General features: G+C 43.5%; 1 protein-coding gene across 2 annotated transcripts in view; it reads left to right on the top strand.

Annotated features, from left to right (window-relative positions):
• Positions 1 to 20,610, top strand: part of MED25 (mediator complex subunit 25) — a 328,200-nt gene that overhangs the window by 36,323 nt on the left and 271,267 nt on the right. For both annotated transcript variants that reach the window (XM_073602256.1, XM_073602257.1), the window contains one exon: positions 6,343 to 6,441. In XM_073602256.1, the coding sequence (XP_073458357.1) occupies positions 6,343 to 6,441 (99 nt within the window). The remainder of the gene's footprint in view (positions 1 to 6,342; positions 6,442 to 20,610) is intronic.

Below are 20,610 nucleotides of genomic sequence, written 5' to 3'. Positions count from 1 at the left end.
TAGGAATTCCAGTCGTACCTCCACACTGTCATCCTCGCCTGAAATACCAATTATGGCAAGCCAGTGATTCATTGGAACAAATTGGTGGTGCAGCTGCTTCTCACATCTCAGCCCCTGTATACATGACTGAAGATGCCTTTTCCTAGGGCCTGGAAGGAAGATTAGCGGCTTTAATCGCATCCTCCATTCAAATGGATAGGAAACGTGCTAGATCCCCCCCCCACCTTCCAAAGGGAAACAGTGGGCACAGGATGAGGTGTTACCCTCAGGCAATCAAGAGGAAAGACAAACCGATGACTCCTCTGTGGAGGAAACAACGGTAGATGAAACCTTTTGAGCCTCACAATCTGAGAAGTTGCTGATATAATCTCTTATGGAGATGGTTCCTTATACTTTCATGCTACCCCTAACGGAGTCTGCTGAAAGCTCGGTTTCTTCCTTGGGTTCCTTAAAACCTTCAAAGCCTTTGCATGCGTTTCCTATCCATGCATTACTAGAACAACTTATTTATGCTGAATGGGATCACCCGTATAAGCATTTTCTTCCTCCAAAGAGATTCAGTTCTCTATCCCATGGAGGAGAAATTCACCAAAAAATGGAAGGTACCAGCAGTTGATGCTGTGATTTCCAGTGTAATAAAAGTCTAACTTGTCCCGTAGACAATGCACAAATGCTTAAGGATCCAACAGATAAAAGGTTGGAATTCCTGTTAAAATCTGCTTTTTCTTTGGCAGGTGCCGTTACTTAGCCTGCAGTCGCTGCAATAGGCGTCTGTCAATCCCTAAAGGACCAATTTAGACAGGCCCTTAAAGCGGTTCCTGCACAACAAGCCCGGGATGTGGCCGAACTACCAAAGGCATTATGCTTTGCCATAGATGCCATTAAAGATTCTATTCACCAGGCGTCCCGCCTTACACTTATGCTAGTACGCATGCGTAGAATCCTGTGGTTAAAAAAATTGGTCAGCCGAAGCACCATGTAAAAAGCTCCTGACTGGGTTCCCTTTTCATGGGGTTCGGCTATTTTGGGGATGATTTGGATAAATACATGCAAACAATTTATAGTGGGAAAAGTATACTTTCTTTTGACTGGCAAAAGAGTAAACACCCTTCATTTAAATGGGCTCTTTCTCCTGCTCCAGGGGCTTCCGCCTCTATGCAGTGGCGATGGCCTCCGTCGTCAGACTCTAGAGGAAATCCTCAGGGCGAGGCCCAGGCTCAAAAGAAGTCCTGGGACCGGAAACCTGCAAAGCTAAAGACTCATTATGAAGAGGTGCCCCCCCTCGCCAGGGTGGGGGAAGACTTCTGCAGTTTTCAGAAGTCTGGCAAAAGGAAATTCAGGACAGATGGGTCATCTCCACAGTAACTCTGGGGTACAAGCTGGAATTTCAGGAATTTCCACCGTCTCGTTTCCTGAGGTCAAATGTTCCCAAAGATCCAGGGAAAAGGCAATCTGTTTCAGGCACGAGACCGATTAATGGCTCGGGGGGTGATCATACTGGTCCTCACAGTAGGACAAGGTTTGGGGTTTTAGTCAAGCCTCTTCACAGTACCAAAACAGAATGGAGATGTCAGATTCTAGATCTAAAGAATCTAAATCAGTACCTGAAGATCCGCTCCTTTCACATGGAGTCGATCAGGTCAGTGGTTTCTATCCTACAAGGAGGAGAACTTCTGGCATCTATCAACATCAGGGATGCATATCTGCATGTTCCTATATTCCCCACTCACCAAAGGTTTCTGCGGTTTGAGGTAGAACAGCAGCATTTCCAGTTTGTAGCCTTGCCCTTCGGGCTAGCTACAGCACCCCAAGTGTTTACAAAAGTCCTGGCCCCACCTCTAGCCAGGTTAAGGGCACAGGGCATAACAGTCTTGGTGTACTTAGATGATCTATTGCTAATAGACCAGTTGGTGGCTCGTTTGGAGCAAAGTGTGCGCATTACTACCAGTTACCTGGAAAAGTTTGGGTTGGATTCTCAACCTGGAGAAATCTTCCTTTAAAACCGATAAAAAGGCTGAAGTACCTGGGTCTGATCATAGACTCAGCCCAGAAAAAGGTGTTCTTGCCTCAGGCAAAAATCAACTCCGTAAGAGAGCTGGTGCGGATGGTCAGGTCAAAAGGCAATCCCTCCATTCGCCTTTGCATGAGGTTGCTGGAAAGATGGTGGCTTCATTCGAAGCGGTTCCCTATGCCGAGTTCCATTCGAGACTGTTACAAAACAGTATCATATCTGCTTGGAACAAAATGTTTCAAGCTTTAGACTTGCAAATGCGGCTGTCCCCAAGGGTGTCCCAAAGCCTCAGTTGGTGGTTACTAACCCAGAATCTGCTGAAAGGAAAATCCTTCAGACCTGTTATCTGGAAAGTGGTAATGACAGATGCCAGCCTTTCAGGCTGGGGAGCTGTACTAGAGAAGACAACTGTCCAGGGACAGTGGTCAAGATCCAAAAGAACCTTGCCCATCAGTATCCTACAGTTTCAGGCAGTGCGTCTGGCTCTGAAGGCCTGGACTTTCAGGTTATGAGATTGTCCTGTCAAGATCCAATCCGACCATGCCACAGCTGTGGCCTATATCAATCACCAAGGGGGTACCAAGAGTCTCTCCGCGCAGAGAGAGGTGAACCATATTCTAACTTGGGCAGAAAGGAATGTTCCGTGCCTATCGGCAGTCTTCATTCTGGGAGTAGAGAATTGGCAGGCGGACCTCCTGAGTCGCCAGCAGTTATTCCCGGGGGAATGGTCTCTACACCCCAACATTTTTCATGCTGTTTGCCAAAGATGGGGGACTCCGGACGTAGCTGGCGTCCAGATTCAACATGAAGTTAGTCAACTTTGTGTCCAGGACAAGGGATCCATCCGCATGCGGAACAGATGCTTTGGTGACCCTGTGGAATCACTTCTCACTAATCTATGCATTTCCCCCTATTCAGTTGCTTCCACCACTTATTTGCAGGATCAAGCTGGAAAGAAAGTTGGTAATTCTGGTAGCACCAGCATGGCCCAGAAGGTATGAAGGCTCAGAAGATATGCAGAAATCGTAAAGATGGCAGTTGAGGGTCCATGGTCCCTTCCACTACGGCAAGACCTACTCTCACAGGGGCCGATATTCCATCCTACCTTACGAACGCGAAATTTAACGGCTTGGCTATTGAAACCCACATTCTGAAGAAACGTGGGCTTTCCCGGTCAGTTATCTTTACCTTGATTAATGCAAGGAAGCCAGCTTCCAGAACTATATATTATAGAGTCTGGAGGTCTTATGTTTCCTGGTGTGAATCCAAGGGTTGGCACCCTTGAAGGTATATCATAGGCAGAGTTCTTGCCTTTCTACAATTAGGGGTAGAGATGAAGTTGGCCTTGAGTACCATTTAAGGGCCAAGTCTCAGCTTTATTGGTCTTATTTCAAAGACCGCTTGCTACATATTCTTTAGTCCTAGGTTTTTGCAAGGGGTGATGCGTCTTAATTCGCCAGTCAAACCTCCTTTGAACCCTTGGGACCCGAACTTAGTTTTGTCAGTGTTACAAAAACAGCCATTTGAACCAATACAACATATTGCCTTTAGTCCTTCTGACAAGGAAGTTGGTATTTTTGGTTGCTATATCCTCAGCAAGTACGGTTTCGGAATTGGCTGCTCTTTTTTATAAAGAGCCATGTTTGATTATTCATGAGGACAGATTGGTGTTACGCCCTCGTCCAGGTTTTTTTACCAGAAGTCGTCTCAGGTTTCCACCTGAACCAAGACATTATCCTGCCATCGTTTTTTCCAAAACCGTGTTCCAGGGAAGAAAAGTCATTACATTGTCTTGATGTGGTGAGAGCTGTCAAAGTCTATTTAAAGACGACTGCTCAGGTTCGGAAGACTGATGTCTTATTTATTCTGCCAGAGGGTCCAAAGAAAGGACAGGCAGCGTCGAAATCCACTGTTGCTAAGTGGATTTGGCAAGTTATAATCCAGATTTATAATTTAAGGGGTAAGATTCCCCCTTTTCAAGTCAAAGCGCACTCTACCAGGTCAGTTAGTGCTTCTTGAGCAGTGCGTCACCAGGCCTCCATGGCTCAGATCTGTAAGGCCGCAACTTAGGCTGGCCATACACTATACAATTTTCTTATTCAATTTCCTTTAGATTTACCTTCAACTATGTAGTACAAGGGCCTGCCTGATTGCATACAAATTGAAAGGGCTTAGGTGTGACCTCATATTATATGGTTTTGGTAAATCTAAAGGAAAGTTGAACAAGAAAATTGTATAGTGTATGGCCAGCTTTAGTCTTCAGTACATACATTCACCAAATTTTATCAAGTGGATGTAAGGAGGTATAAGGATATTGCCTTTGGGCGCAGTGTGCTGCAGGCAGCAGTATAGGTCCTCAGGTCTGGGGGTACCCTGCGGGTTGTGTCTCCTTCCCCTCAAATAGCATTTCTATGGGACGTCCCATTAAGTTATTACTTAGGCTCTGTGTCCCATGATGTACGATAAAGAAAATAGGATTTTTATAACAGCTTACTTGTAAAATCCTTTTCTTGGAGTACATCATGGGTCACAGAGGTCCCTCCCCTCTTTTTGGGGTTTAAGTATATTGCTTTGCTACAAAAACTGAGGTACTCCTGGTAGGAGGAGGGGTTATATAGGGAGTGAACTTCCTGTATTGGGTATACCAGTGTCCATCACCTGAAGGTGCTTATATACCCATTAAGTTATCATTTTAGGCTCTGTGTCCCATGATGTACTCCAAGAAAAGGATTTTACAGGTAAGCTGTTATAAAAATCCTATTTTTACCCTAATGCAAGTAATTCATTAAGGTAATTTTTTGTAGACATTTACAACCACTTTAAGGGTCCATTTATAAATGATTCTATACTACATTCATGCAGCTTTCATCCAAGATTCACACGTTTTCTAATTGGATTGTTAAGTTTTGTTTAAATCTTGGTTGAAAACATCTTGTTTAAAAACCTTTTTATAAAAAGACCCCTTAAAAGGATAGGTTCACCTTTTAGAACATATTGCATGTTACACTCATATTTAGGGTGTATAGCATTTCCCCCTCCCTCACTTCTTAAGATCCCACCCTCCACAGCCTCTGTCACATTTAAAATTGGCTGTGTGGGGCTCCAGAGTTGACAGTACCCACTTCTGAATATTAATAGGTTATTTAGATTTGCAGTGGAGTTCAGTGACAGTGTGCAAAGCCATGGTATAAAGTGTCTTTAAAAGGGTACACAGATGGCTGATATCTTTGCCTGTTTAGCATGGTAGGTATGTTGTATCAGAATATTCCCAAGCTGTCGCTTATGCAGATATAAGGATGATAGACTTTTATGCCCCGTACACACGATCGGATTTTCCAACAACACATGTTGGATGTGAGCTTGTTGTTGGAAAGTCCGACCGTGTGTATGCTCCATCGAACATTTGCTGTTGCAATTTCCGCACACAAATGTTTGGGAGCAGGTTCTCAAATTTTCCAACAACACAACGTCACTTGTTGTCTGAATTTCCGTTCGTGTGTACACAAGTCCGTCGCACAAAAGTTCACGCATGCTTGGAATCAAGCAGACAGAGCCACACTGGCTAGTGAACTTCCTTTTACGCGGCTCGTCGTATGTCTTGTACGTCACCACGTTCTCATGTTCGGAATTTTGGCCCAACATTCGTGTGTATGCAAGACAAGTTTGAGCCAACATCCTTCGGTTCCACGGTTTTGTTGTCGGAAAATCCGATCGCGTGTACAGCCTTTAGGCTTACTTAATAAGGCATTCAAAGACATAACAAGTTAAAGAGAAACTGCAGTCTGCTCACATAATTTGTAATAAAAACATCTTTGCCATTCTGAAGCTTCCCTCCAACCACTTTGCATATTATTTTATATTTACTGTGATTCTGTACTTGCCAAATATGCTGCAGAAATCTCTCTACACTAAGTTTGGCTGCATCCGTTTTAACTGTGGGAAGCTGAAGCTGCTGCCTGTTTACTTCCTAGATTTACACACTGAGGCACACCTCCAGCCCTGCAGCTCTCATTGGCCCTCTTATGACTCCCCCCCCCCCCCCCCCTTTCCTGGCAAACTCTCACCAGAGCGAGAGAGCATGATGCCATAGGCCTAGGCTAATGACCAGACAAGAAACAGGAAATGGGCTGTATAAGGTATTTACTGGCAGAAAAAAATGCTTTACTATCCAAAGGTAAAACAACGAGGGCAGAAGATTTAATAGATGGAAAGATGAAAAAATTAATGAAGGTCTGCTTTAAGAGAAGTCTCTACCGTAAGCAATAAAATTTACTTTCTGTAGCTTATTTTATCTAAATTTGTAGCATTCAGCTATTTTGCTTTTTCTGCAGGTTTATGGGTGGTGGTGGGGAGAGCTGCAGCCTTATCGCTGAGGGACTTAGCACTGCTCTGCAGCTTTTTGATGACTTCAAGAAGATGAGAGAACAGATGTAAGTTATACTAAATACCCCTTTTTCTTCTATATAGTAGAATATTAGTTGTGTTTTAGGGAGAAAATGGTGCATGTTCTGGGTTTGATAATTGGAGAGAAGAAAGAAATTACTATGAACATCTTAGTGCTAATAGAGAGACAATGTCCTTTTAATAAAAAATAAAAAAGTTACATGCGTAAATTTGTAAACCAAATTGGCATCTACCCTTATAGTCCAATGCATTTTGGGAAAATGAATTACCATCTTTAAAGCTACAAAACATATTAGTGTATGAAATTCATAAAGGTGCAAACAGTAATGTAAAAAATGTAGTAATATAGACTAAAACAATTATAACAATCAAAATCTATTTAAATGTACTGCATAAAACAAAGTATGTTTTGTATATAGTACCAAAAGTGTGCCTGTTCTAGAACAAGTTAAGTGCATTGGTGCTGACTGTCAGAGCAGAATCAAAGCAGAAATACTGCTTGAATGATAGTTGTCACAGTTGCTTGTGTTCTCAACAAACTGTCAAACCATCAAATGGCAGGTTTCAATAGTGATTACATGTACAGCACCATGGCAACTGTAGATCAAGCAGAGGCTAAGATGGCAGCTTCCTTAGCTGTAACGGATAGGTGGGTTTAGTTCTGCTTTGAGTGTACTATGTGGAGGAGCAAAAAGAAGTTTCTGGAGCAGAGTCAAGCATTAAATTGATGGGGAGGCGAAAAGTGGCCAGAGAATGATGTGTGGTGACACCTGGAGGGGTGAGAGAGACGAAGCGGTGAATGGCTGGCTCGTGAACTGGCTAGGGAGGTATAGAAAAGGGTGGGGGATTGGCAGTTGGGTAGTAGACATATACAGTATCTCACAAAAGTGAGTACACCCCTCACATTTTTGTAACTATTTTATTATATCATGTATTTTCATATGATAACAATTAAGAAATGACACTTTGCTACAGTGTAAAGTAGTGAGTGTACAACTTGTATAACAGTGTAAATTTGCTGACCCGTCAAAATAACTGAATGCTCAGCCATTAATGTCTAAACCGCTGGCAACAAAAGTAATTCTACCCCTAAGTGAAAATTTCCAAATTTGACCCAACTAGCCATTTTTCCTCCCCTGTGTCATGTGACTCGTTAGTGTTACTAAGGTCTCAGGTGTGAATGGGGAGAAGGTGTGTTAAATTTGGTGTTATCACTCTCACTCTTTCTCATACTGGTCACTGGGAAGTTCAACATGGCACCTCATGGAAAAAAACCCTGAGGATCTGAAAAAAAGAATTTGTTGCTCTACATAAAGATGGCCTAAGCTATAAGATTGCCAAGACCCTTATACAGTGCCATCTCTAATTTCAAAATCAACATGACAAAATCTGAAATCCTGAACCTGTCTATCCCCACTTCCACCGTAACACATTTAAAGCAAGCCTTTCCTTTTAGTTGGCAGGCGAGAAAAATGAAATATGTAGGTATTTTCCTTACACCTAATCCGGCCTTGCTATTCCGCATGAACTTCATGCCTCTCTTAAACACTATGACTATGACTCTTAAACAATATGACTTGCAGAAATGGTCTCAGCTTGCTCATTCATGGTTGGGAAGAATTGGAGTCGTAAAGATGAATATATTGCCCAGGGTGCTGTTTCTGTTCCAAATGATACCATATGGCATACCGGTAGCTTTTTTACAATCTTAAGTTCTCTAATTGGTAAATATGTATGGCATAGAAGAAGACCTAGACTTCTCAGATCCCTTCTAACTAGACCCAAGAGGGAAGGGGGCCTAGCCCTACCACATTTTAGGAAGTACTTCAGGTCAATCATAATAAATAGAATCTCTGATTGAAAATACCACAGAACTACCAAGCTTTGGGTATCCCTGGAAATGGAGCTTAGCGGTACAGATCTCTCTACACAAATATGGATACCAAGGAAATACAGAAATGTGTCCTCTGATACATCACCGCTAACACGTTCCTCACTCATGACCTGGGACTCTTTGTGTAAGACATATAATTGGCTGCATAACTCTCCTCTACTACCTCTTACTGGACATAACTATTTCCCCCCTGGAAATATTGATCCCGGGACCCATACCCGGAACCTTGGGACCAAAATCCCGCTACACCAGGTGACCAGCCCCTCAGGTACAATACCTCTGACCACATTACTACCCAACTCAGCCATTTCACCTATGGACCAGTGGACATACCGCCAACTAGTGGCTTTTGTACACTCTTTCAAAACCCTTGAGATCTTTTTCAGACCTAACCCCTTTGGAAGCTGCATTCTCTGAAGATCAACCTGTTGAGAAACCCATCTCCCACTTTTATCACATCCTGCTAATGTTGCCCTCTCAAGAACCCTACCTTTATTCATAACTGGGAACGAGATTTGCAAAAAGAATTGTCAACAATCCAAAGATCTGACAGTCTCACATTGGCCCACACCTCCTCTGGGGCATCCAGAATGGCGGAAGTGAACTACAAACTATTGACAAGATGGCACTACACTCCTGTGGTGTTACATAAGACCTTCACACAAATGTCTCCTTTATGTTGGAGAGGCTGCGGGGAAAGAGAAACATATGCTCATATTTGGTGGTATTGCCCATGGATACGCCCGTTCTGGCTAACTATTCTACACTGGATCAGGGAAATCCAGGGTTGGGAGGTTCCCAATGACCCGTGGTTCGTCTTATTTCACTGTACAGGTAAACCATTGGGACCATATAAAAAAATACATAACACCACATCTTCTTAATGCAGCAAAGGCACTCATACCCCAATACTGGAAAAAGACGACCATTCCGACACTACGTCAATGGCTGGCGAAAGTAGATAACACTTACTATATGGAGGATCTGACTCTCTCCCTTAGAAACAAATCTGATCTTGCAAAAAAGATATGGTCCTGCTGGTTTGCCTTTAAATACACTACTGCATACGCGGAAATTATGTCCCAACCCATGTAACTTGTAGATGGCTAAGAGTATCGCATAGATGAGATTGGATCGAGGCAGATCCACACCTCCTCCCCCCCCCCCCCTTTCTTACTCCTATCCTCACTTTCCTTTCACTCTTTGTTTTCTCTTCTCCTTTGCTTTATTTATATTGTTTAAGGATGTATACGTTATCAAAGGCTACCACGCCTGTTTATTATAAACCTATACGACCTGTTTATTCAAATCTACTCTGTGATATATGCCGGTTGTTATTTGTTACATTGTATGATGTATATCTCTTTTCTCAATAAAAACTAATTAAACAAAAAAAGATTGCCAGGACCCTGAAACTGAGCTGTAGCACGGTGGCAAAGACCATACAGCGGTTTAACAGGACAGGTTCCACTCAGAACGGGCTTCGCCATGGTCCACCAAAGAGGTTGAGTGCACATGCTCAGTGTCATTCAGAGGTTGTCTTTGGGAAATAGATGTATGTGTGCTACCAGCAGTGCTGCAGAGGTTGAAGGGGTGGGAGTCAGCCTGTCAGTGCTCAGACCATATGCCGCACACTGCCTCAAATTGCATCTGCATGGCTATCGTCCCAGAAGGAAGCCTCTTCTAAAGATGATGCACAAGAAAACCTGCAAACAGTTTGCTGAAGACACGGGTTACTGGAACCATGTCCTGTGGTCTGATGAGACCAAGATAAACTTATTTGGTTCTGATGGTGTCAAGTGTGTGTGGCGGCAACCAGGTGAGGAGTACAAAGACAAGTATTTCTTGCCTACAGTCAAGCATGGTGGTGGGAGTGTCATGGTCTGGGGCTGCATGAGTGCCTCCGGCACTGGAGAGCTACAGTTCATTGACGGAACCTTGAATGCCACATGTACTGTGACATACTGAAGCATGATCCCCTCCATTTGGAGACTGGGCCCCAGGGCAGTATTCCAAGGTAATGACCCCAAACACACCTCCAAGATGACCACTGCCTTGCTAAAGAAGCTGAGGGTAAAGGTGATGGACTGGCCAAGCATGTCTCCAGACCTAAACCCTATTGAGCAATCTGTGGGGCATCCTCAAACAGGAGGAGGAGGAGTGCAAGGTCTCTAACATCCACCAGCTCCGTGATGTCATCATGGAGGAGTGGAAGAGGACTCCAGTTGCAACCTGTGAAGCTCTGGTGAACTCCATGCCCAAGAGGGTTAAGGCAGTGCTGGAAAATAATGGTGGCCACACAAAATATTGACACTTTAGGGCCAATTTGGACATTTTCACTTAGGGTGTACTCACTTTTGCTGCCAACGGTTTACACATGGATGGCTGTGTGTTGCGTTATTTTGAGGGGACAGCAAATTTACACTGTTATACAAGCGGTATACTCACTACTTTTACATTGTAGCAAAGTGTGTTGTCACATGAAAAGATATAATTAAATATTTACAAAAATGTGAGGGATCCTGCAAACCTCTCTGATTATCCAGGGTTGTCTGCCCTCGGTGGCACTGCAACAAACTGAATATTCAGAAAAGCCCATGCTTAAATACACTATGCAGTATGAGTTTTGTACTCCTGCAAAATACGCCAATACATGTGATGTTTTAGGGAAACAAGGTATCCCCTTATCAAGGAAACAACAATTATGAATTACCCCTCTCGTGCCTCAGGGCTCATTCACACTGCAAAACACACCGGTAGTCAATTGAGTTTTGGTGTGTTTCACACATCATTCTTTTTTTAATTTTTTTTCAAGCATGTTGCATAAAATCGCACAGCTATGGAACGTAGAAACACTGTATTCTGGTGTGAAAACTATATTATTTTCTATGTGTCATTGCCATTAGCTGCTTTTCCTCATGGAAAAAGTCAGGTAACTGCACGTAGTGTGAATGGGCCCTCATTGTCTGAAATAGGTTTAATGTAAATGCTAAGGACTTATTCATACTTGTCTGTTTTAAAAAATAAATACTAATCTGATTTTTTCCTGTGTGGTTCAAATCCATGTACTGCAGCTTAGTATGTTCTAAATGGTAAAGCCATATGGGCCATTTCATACCTACGCATGTACGTTACCAATGTGCATGGAACAGTGCACATTCATATTATCTGGAAGTAGCACCTTGTGGTTTGCATATGTTCATAGCTCGAATCAAAATAACACTGCTTTTTGACAGAGGATGCTGGAACTGGTCACATTACAGGACTCATGCCTCCATGCTTACTGTCCACCCAGCTGGATTGTTGCTGCATAACCAGATGTTACCATGTTTGGTAAATGAGAGTAATTAAATCATTATGATTGTGCTCATCACCAGAATGCGTCTGTCTATGGGGCTTTGCTGAAATTATACTAAATCTTGGATAACCTGCGGACATACAGAGAAGGGTGGGAAAGTTGGGGTCTTCTGAAGTGGCAGGTAAACGGGAGAGCATGCCATGCATAAAAAAATGTATTAATAAAAGGGAGATTACTTAAAGTGGAACCTCCGCTTATCATTCTCCCCCCCCCCCCCCCCGGTACCACATTTGGCACCTTTCGGGGGGAGCGGATACCTGTCTTTGTCAGGTACCCTGTCCCCACTTCCGGGAGACTGGGCCACGGCGAAGTACGTCAACAGCTCGGTTCCCCTTCTCCTCCAAACCCCCCCCCCCACCACCCCCTTCTGCTGGGCCAGTGAGCGAACACAGTGTGATTCGCGCATGCGCTATAGGGACCTGGTCATGAAGCTTAAAGGCTACACTGCCGGTTTTCCTTACAGGCAATGGTGGCGGCAGCACCCAACAGCTGATAGGCTGCAGTGCCGACACGGCTGGACTCCAGGACAGGTAAGTGTCCTAATGTTAAGTCAACAGCTACACATAGCTGCTGACTTTTAATTTGTAGGGGGGGGGGGTGGAACACAACTTTGAAATGCTTTGGTGAACAAAACTAGGTATTCAACCACTTGCCGACCAGCCGCCGTCATTATACTGCGGCACGTTCCTGTGAGCCATCGTAGCTATACGTCGGCTTCTTTAAGCGGGATAGCGGGTGCGCGCACACGCCTGCTGCATTGCAGGATTGCCAATGCTCGTGACCGGCGATTGCGATCGCAGGCACGAAAGGCAGAACAGGGACGTGTATGTGTGTGTGTAAACTCGCAAATCCCTGTTGTGTGAGGAGATGCAGATGGTGAGTTCCTAATAGCTAGGAACCACGATCGGTCATCTCCTATAGTCAGTCCCCTCCCCCTACAGTTAGAACACACAGTCAGGGAACACAGTTAACCCCTTGATCGCCCACTAGTGTTAACCCCTTCCCTGCCAGTGACATTTATTCAGTAATCAGTGCATTTTTATAGCACTGATCGCTGTATAATTGTCAATCGTCCCAAAAATGTGCCAAAAGTGTCCGATGGGTCCACCATAATGTCGCAGTCACAATAAAAATTGCCGCCGTTACTTTTTAAAAAAAAAAATAATAAAAATGCCATAAATCTATCCCCTGTTTTGTAGACGCTATAACTTTTGCGCAAACCAATATACGCTTATTGCGATTTTTATTTTTTTACCAAAAATATGTAGAAGAATACATATCGGCCTAAACTGAGAAAAAAATCGCTTTTTAAAAAAAAAATTGGGTGATTTTGATTATTGCAAAAAGTACAAAATATTGTGTTTGTGGTTTTTTTTTTTTTTTTTTTTTTTTTTTTTTTTCTTTCTTCAAAATTGTCACTCTTTTTTTTTGTTTATAGCGCAAAAAATAAAAACCGCAGAGATGATCAAATACCACCAAAAGAAAGCTCAATTTGTTGGAAAAAAAGGACGTCAATCTTGTTTGGGTACAGCGTCGCACGACCACGCAATTTTCAGTTAAAGCAACGCAGTGCCGTATCGCGAAAAATGCTCTGGTCATTGAGCAGCCAAATCTTCCGGGGCTGAAGTGGTTAAGAGATTAAAAAAAAAACTTGCAAAAGTATTTGTTTATAATGAGCAACCTACGAAGCTCATGAGTTTGATATTTAGTCTGCATGAAGTATAGTGTGACTAGTTTGTCTTCATTCAAGGAAGTTGTATGGAGGAAATGGGTGAAAGCGACAAGTTGGGGGGTTTGGTCCGGATAGCAGTTTTTATTTGTTATGTTAGGATCTATCCAGAGTTGACAGACAGTGCTTTTCAGGAGTTATATGCAAAACCCCCTTCATCAGGACTTGACATTGTGTGAGAGCAATCTGAACAACTGTTTAACCACTTCAGCCCCGAAGAATTTACCCCCTTCCTGACCAGAGCACTTTTTTGCGATTTGGCACTGCGTCGCTTTAACTGACAATTGCGCGGTCGTGCAACGTGGCTCCCAAACAAAATTGACATCCTTTTTTTTCCCCCACAAATAGAGCTTTCTTTTGGTGGTATTTGATCACCCCTGCGGTTTTTATTTTTTGCGCTATAAACAAAAAAAATAGCGACAATTTTATAAAAAAGCGAATTTTTACATTTTTGCTATAATAATAAGAATCCCCAAAAAATACTTAAAAAAAAACATTTTTTTTCCTCAGTTTAGGCCGATACGTATTCTTCTACATATTTTTTCATTAAGCATTTATTGATTGGTTTGCGAAAAATTATAGCGTTTACAAAATGGGGGATAGTTTTATGGCATTTTTATTAATTTTTTTTTTTTTTTACTAGTAATGGCGGCGATCAGCGATTTTTATTGTGACTGCGACATTATGGCGGACACATTGGACATTTTTGACACATATTTGGGATCATTATCATTTATACAGCAATCAGTGCTATAAAAATGCACTGATTCCTGTGTAAATGACACTGGCAGTGAAGAGGTTAACCACTAGGGGACGGGGAGGGGTTAAGTCAGTACTAGGGAGTATTTTCTAACTGTAGGGGGGATGGGCTAGCTGTGACACATCACTGATCTCTGCTCCCTGCTCCCAATGACAGGGAGCAGAGATCAGTGACACTGTCACTAGGCAGAATGGGGAGATGCTTGTTTACATTAGCAGCTCCCCGTTTGTCCTCTCCGTGAGGCGATCGCGGGTATCCCCGCGGCGATCGAGTCCGCGGGACCCGCAACCCGACTCACGGAGCTCCTGGCCGGTGCGCGCACAATGGCACGGCGGGGAATTCAGTGGGACTTACAGGTACGCCCATTTGCCCAGCCGTGCCATTCTGCCAACGTACATCGGCGTGCGCTGGTCAGGAAGTGGTTAATCCTGAATTTTGATTCTTCAAAGGTTGTAGTTTAGAGCCGATAGCAAAGCTGTTTGCTGATCAACTTCAAACCAGGCTGCCAAAGTTGTTATCAGACAACTTTGCTGAGTGAGCTCTAAACTATAGCCTTTAAAGAATTAAAATACAGGCTTAACCAACTGTACAGATGGCTATTGCCCAATAAATCCCAGAACTGGTAAAGAAGGATTTGTGTATTAACCCCTTAAACACATTGAATGTCAACTCATAAAAGATCCTCGCATTGTGACCAATCGATTTGGCTTGGTGCTCTGAGTTCCCATTCACACTTGTGATTAGGGCTAACGTGTGAATTCCAGTGGTATGAATGAGAGGATTCCTGCAGCTGGAATGACAGCTGTTTGCAAATAACTGTGGCTGTTCTGCTTATAAAAAGCAATAACAGGCCGTCGGTGGCCGCAGCTGTCTGACTGTTTTCACATCCAGCAGTTGGGTGCGGTTACGGACAGATATTTGTCTCTGAAGATATCCTGTGTCCATGGACGAGCCTCTGTCACACATCCTAACAGCCACTGACAGCTGTGGCTGCCCTCAGCCTGTCTTTTCTTTGGGCTAAATGGCTATTCTCAAACAACTGTAATTTTGGGCCACAAGAAAAATCTAATACTAGCTGCTAGAATTTGCACTACAGCCCTGAATGCAAGTGTGAATGGGGCCTTATCCTTTCACACCATGGAAGTTGATTCTCCCAAGAAGCCCATTGGGGTTCTCTGGGTAGTAGAGAGCTGTCACAGTATAATAGTCTTTTTATTTAGAGGGAACTTCCGCCAATTTCAGAATTTATTCAAGGGGCATAATTAAGGAGCATGGACATTTCAAAAAATAAACACCGAAATACGTGCAAGAAAGTATCCTTTGAATACAAGGTTTACCTTTTTTATGTGGATGAAATGAGGGCGTTACAGATATTGAACTTGTGATAACTGTAGCAACTCTTGTTTTAGAGAAAACAAAGGGTGTCATGCTGTTTTTATCTCAAAGTTTAGCACGTACTAGTAGATCTCCTGAATATTTGTTGTATCGGGGATACATGTAACGGTGTATGTTATCTGATGCATCATTAGTATTAAGACCTCATCTGGAATATGCAGTTCAGTTTTGGGCACCAGTTCTCAAAAAGGATATCGGGGAACTGGAGAAAGTGCAGAGAAGGGCAACCAAACTGATAACCGGCATGGAGGAACTCGGCCTTGAGGAAAGATTAGAGGAACTGAGTTTATTCTCAGTCAGAGGCTGTGGAACTCTGTGTAAGTGGAACTGGTATAAGTGGTGAGTTAAAAACCAGAGTTAGAGTGAACAAGTCTTGCTTTTTGTTTGCTGGGTTGCATTTTCGGGGCTTTTCCTTTTTATTTTTTCAATCACTTTTTAAATAGCTTTTTATTTATTTATTTTTTTCTCTGGTTCCTTCAGGCTATCAATTAAGGGGGGTGGTTAATTGCTCACAGGTGCCTATATTACTGTGTGTAGGACTCATTCTGAGCCTGCTCAGTCTGAGGCCGTGGAACTCTGTGTAAGTGGAACTGGTATAAGTGGGAGTTAAAAACCAGAGTTTAAAACAGGAGGTTATAACAGGGGTCATAGTACCTGTGTAGTGTGAGTACCTGAGTGTTTTCTGAGTAGTGTGTGTGGATCGTTAGTACTTGTGTATTGTGTACTGTATACTTGAGTATTGCGAGTGCAAGTAGGTCTGCGACTGTTCTGCGATTGCACGTAGGTCTGTGAGTACCTGTGTATTGTCTTGTTGTGTACCTGTGTATTGTCTTGAGTATTAGTGCCAGGAAGCTAGCTGTTAGGTAATTTGGACAGGGTAAAATCCCCAAATCCTCACTAAATTTAATAGGTATGATTCCCGGCGGGTGTGGAGTGGCGACTCTTTGTACATCTTGCTGCCTGTATGCGTTCCTTGATCATCCGAAATAGGGCGAATACTGCTGTGCAAAATGTATGCACATTGTTTCCCTGGAAGCCTAGGTTCTGAATCTGGGGAAGCAACTGTCAGCACTGAGAAGTCCCTCCATACTAAAGGAGAGCCAGGAACGTACACGGCAGGTGCCGGCAGGGGCCAGCACAGAGGCAGGTGGAGACAAAGAGGTGCAGGCACTAGCAAAGAGTAGATGGGTGCCAGTCAGGAGGGGTAGAGGGGGAAGTGCCAGGGAGGCCGATCCAGGACTGGAGCATCCCAATAAGTACACTCCATTGAGTGACATTGGTGAAACCAGTCAGGGACCAGCACTGCTGGAGCTGAGGGACTCTCCTAGCTGCCAGGGGAAGAACTCCTCCAGTGAGAGTGGGAGGGCAGCAAAGGGAAAGGAAAGACAGACTCTGGTGGTAGGGGACTCAATTCTTAGAAGGACAGAGAGAGCAATCTGTAACCAAGACCTGAAGCGCCGAACAGTATGTTGTCTACCGGGCGCTTGGGTTCGGCACATCACGGATCTTGTGGACAGATTACTGGGAGGGGCTGGGGAAGACCCAGCTGTCATGGTGCACGTTGGCACCAATGACAAAGTCAGAGGCAGATGGAGTGTCCTAAAGAACGATTTTAGGGACTTAGGAGCTAAATTGAGGAAAAGGACCTCCAAGGTAGTATTCTCAGAAATACTACCGGTACATCGAGCCACACCAGAAAGGCAGAGGGAGATTAGGGAAGTAAACAAGTGGCTGAAGAGCTGGTGTAGTAAGGAGGGGTTTGGGTTCCTGGAGGACTGGGCCGACTTCTCAGTCGGTAACCGGTACTATAGAAGGGACGGACTGCACCTAAATGAGGAGGGTGCAGATCTGCTGGGAATGAAGATGGCCAAAAAGTTAGAGGGGTTTTTAAACTAGGCGATGGGGGGGAGGTTCCAGAGACAGAGATAGCCTGCGCGGAAGATATTCCAGAGAGTAGTATTGGGGGCATTAGTGGTAGGTTAACCAAAGCACAAAAACACAAGGTGAGTATAGTAGCAAGTCCTAGTTGCAATCTTGAAACACCCAATATGAGGACAATATGCGACCGGTCTAAACTATGTGGCATGTTCACCAATGCCAGGAGCATGGCGGACAAGATGGGTGAACTAGAGATACTGTTGTACAAGGAGGATTTGGATTTTGTGGGAATTTCAGAGACTTGGTTCAATGGCTCTCATGATTGGCTGGCAAACATTCAAGGGTATACCCTATACCGCAAGGATAGAGAGGGTAAAAAAGGGGAAGGGGTATGCCTATATATCAAGAATAATGTACAAGCGAATGTGAGAGATGACATCACTGAGGGAGCTAGAGAGGAGGTGGAATCCTTATGGGTAGAGCTCCAAAGGGATGAAGCTAAGGGGAAAATAATACTGGGAGTATGCTATAGGCCCCCTAACCTGAGGGAGGAAGTGGAGACGGATCTCCTATCACAAATTGGATTAGCAGCAAGGATGGGAAGTGTTATCATAACGGGGGATTTTAATTATCCAGACATAGACTGGGCGGAGGGAACCGCGCATTCATTTAAGGCTCGCCAGTTCCTTAATGTCTTGCAGGACAATTTTATGGGTCAGATGGTAGACGCACCAACTAGAAATAAAACATTACTGGATCTACTGATTACCAACAATACAGACCTGATCACGGATGTGGAAATACGGGGCAATTTAGGTAACAGCGATCACAGGTCAATTAGTTTCAGTATAAATCACACAAATAGGAAACATGAAGGGAACACAAAGACACTGAATTTCAAAAGAGCCAACTTCCCTAAACTACAAACCTTGCTAAAAGGCATAAATTGGGATAAAATATTAGGAACAAAGAATACGGAGGAGAGATGGGTTTGCTTTAAGAGCATATTAAATAAGGGCATTAGCCAATGTATCCCATTGGGTAATAAATTTAAAAGAGCGAACAAAAATCTTGGATGGCTTAACTCCAATGTAAAAATGCATATAAAAGCAAAGGAGAAGGCCTTCAAAAAATACAAGGTTGAGGGATCATCCTCAGCATTCAGACTTTATAAAGAATGCAACAAGAAATGTAAGGGTGCAATTAGGACGGCTAAGATAGAACATGAAAGACACATAGCGGAGGAGAGCAAAAAAAAAATCCCAAGAAATTCTTTAAGTATGTAAACAGTAAAAAAGGGAGGACAGACCATATTTGCCCCATAAAGAATGAGGAAGGACATCTGGTTACAAAGGATGGGGAGATGGCGAAGGTATTGAATTTATTCTTCTCCTCAGTCTTCACGAGTGAATCGGGGGGCTTCAGTAACCAAAACTGCAGTGTTTATCCTCATGACACAACACAGGAAGCACCTCCATGGTTAACAGAGGACAGAATTAAAATTAGACTTGAGAAACTTAACATTAATAAATCACTGGGACCAGATGGCTTGCATCCGAGGGTACTTAGGGAACTCAGTCAAGTGATTGCCAGACCGTTGTTCCTAATTTTTACAGACAGTCTATTGACTGGAATGGTACCAGCTGATTGGAGAAAAGCCAATGTAGCACCAATATTTAAAAAGGGCCCAAAATACATCCCTGGGAATTACAGACCAGTTAGCCTAACATCAATAGTATGTAAACTCTTGGAGGGGATGATAAGGGACTATATACAAGATTTTAGTAATAAGAACGATATCATTAGCAGTAATCAGCATGGATTCATGAAGAATCGTTCTTGCCAAACCAATCTATTAACCTTCTATGAGGAGGTGAGTTGCCATCTAGATAAAGGAAGGCCCGTAGACGTGGTGTATCTGGATTTTGCAAAAGTATTTGACACAGTTCCCCATAAACGTTTACTGTACAAAATAAGGTGCATTGGCATGGACCATAGGGTGAGTACATGGATTGAAAGCTGGCTACAAGGGTGAGTTCAGAGGGTGGTGATAAATGGGGAGTACTCAGAATGGTCAGGGGTGGGTAGTGGGGTTCCCCAGGGTTCTGTGCTGGGACCAATCCTATTTAATTTGTTTAAACGACCTGGAGGATGGGATAAACAGTTCAATCTCTGTATTTGCAGACGATACTAAGCTAAACAGGGCAATAACTTCTCCGCAGGATGTGGAAACCTTGCAAAAAGACCTGAACAAATTAATGGGGTGGGCGACTACATGGCAAATGAGGTTCAATGTAGAAAAATGTAAAATAATGCATTTGGGTGGCAAAAATATGAATGCAATCTATACACTGGGGGGAGAACCTCTGGGGGAATCTAGGATGGAAAAGGACCTGGGGGTCCTAGTAGATGATAGGCTCAGCAATGGCATGCAATGGCAAGCTGCTGCTAATAAAGCAAACAGAATATTGGCATGCATTAAAAGGGGGATCAACGCAAGAGAGAAAACGATAATTCTCCCACTCTACAAGGCTCTGGTCCGGTCGCACCTGGAGTATGCTGTCCAGTTCTGGGCACCAGTCCTCAGGAAGGATGTACTGGAAATGGAGCGAGTATAAAGAAGGGCAACAAAGCTAATAAAGGGTCTGGAGGATCTTAGTTATGAGGAAAGGTTGCAAGCACTGAACTTATTCTCTCTGGAGAAGAGATGCTTGAGAGGGGATATGATTTCAATTTACAAATACTGTACTGGTGACCCCACAATAGGGATAAAACTTTTTTGCAGAAGAGAATTTAATAAGACTCGTGGCCACTCATTACAATTAGAAGAAAAGAGGTTTAACCTTAAACTACGTAGAGGGTTCTTTACTGTAAGAGCGGCAAGGATGTGGAATTCCCTTCCACAGGCCGTGGTCTCAGCGGGGAGCATTGATAGCTTCAAGAAACTATTAGATAATCACCTGAATGACCGCAACATACAGGGATATACAATGTAATACTGACACATAATCACACACATAGGTTGGACTTGTGTCTTTTTCAACCTCACCTACTAGGGGTGAGCTTCGAGTTCGAGTCGAACTCATGTTCGACTCGAACATTGGCTGTTCGCAAGTTCGCCGAACAGCGAACAATTTGGGGTGTTCGCAGCAAATTCGAATGCCGCAGAACACCCTTTAAA

Source organism: Aquarana catesbeiana, linkage group LG10 (genome assembly GCF_042186555.1).
Source record: "Aquarana catesbeiana isolate 2022-GZ linkage group LG10, ASM4218655v1, whole genome shotgun sequence".
Classification (NCBI taxonomy): domain Eukaryota; kingdom Metazoa; phylum Chordata; class Amphibia; order Anura; family Ranidae; genus Aquarana; species Aquarana catesbeiana.
Note: the sequence above shows the minus strand (reverse complement) of the source record. Positions and strands in the feature narration are given on the sequence as shown.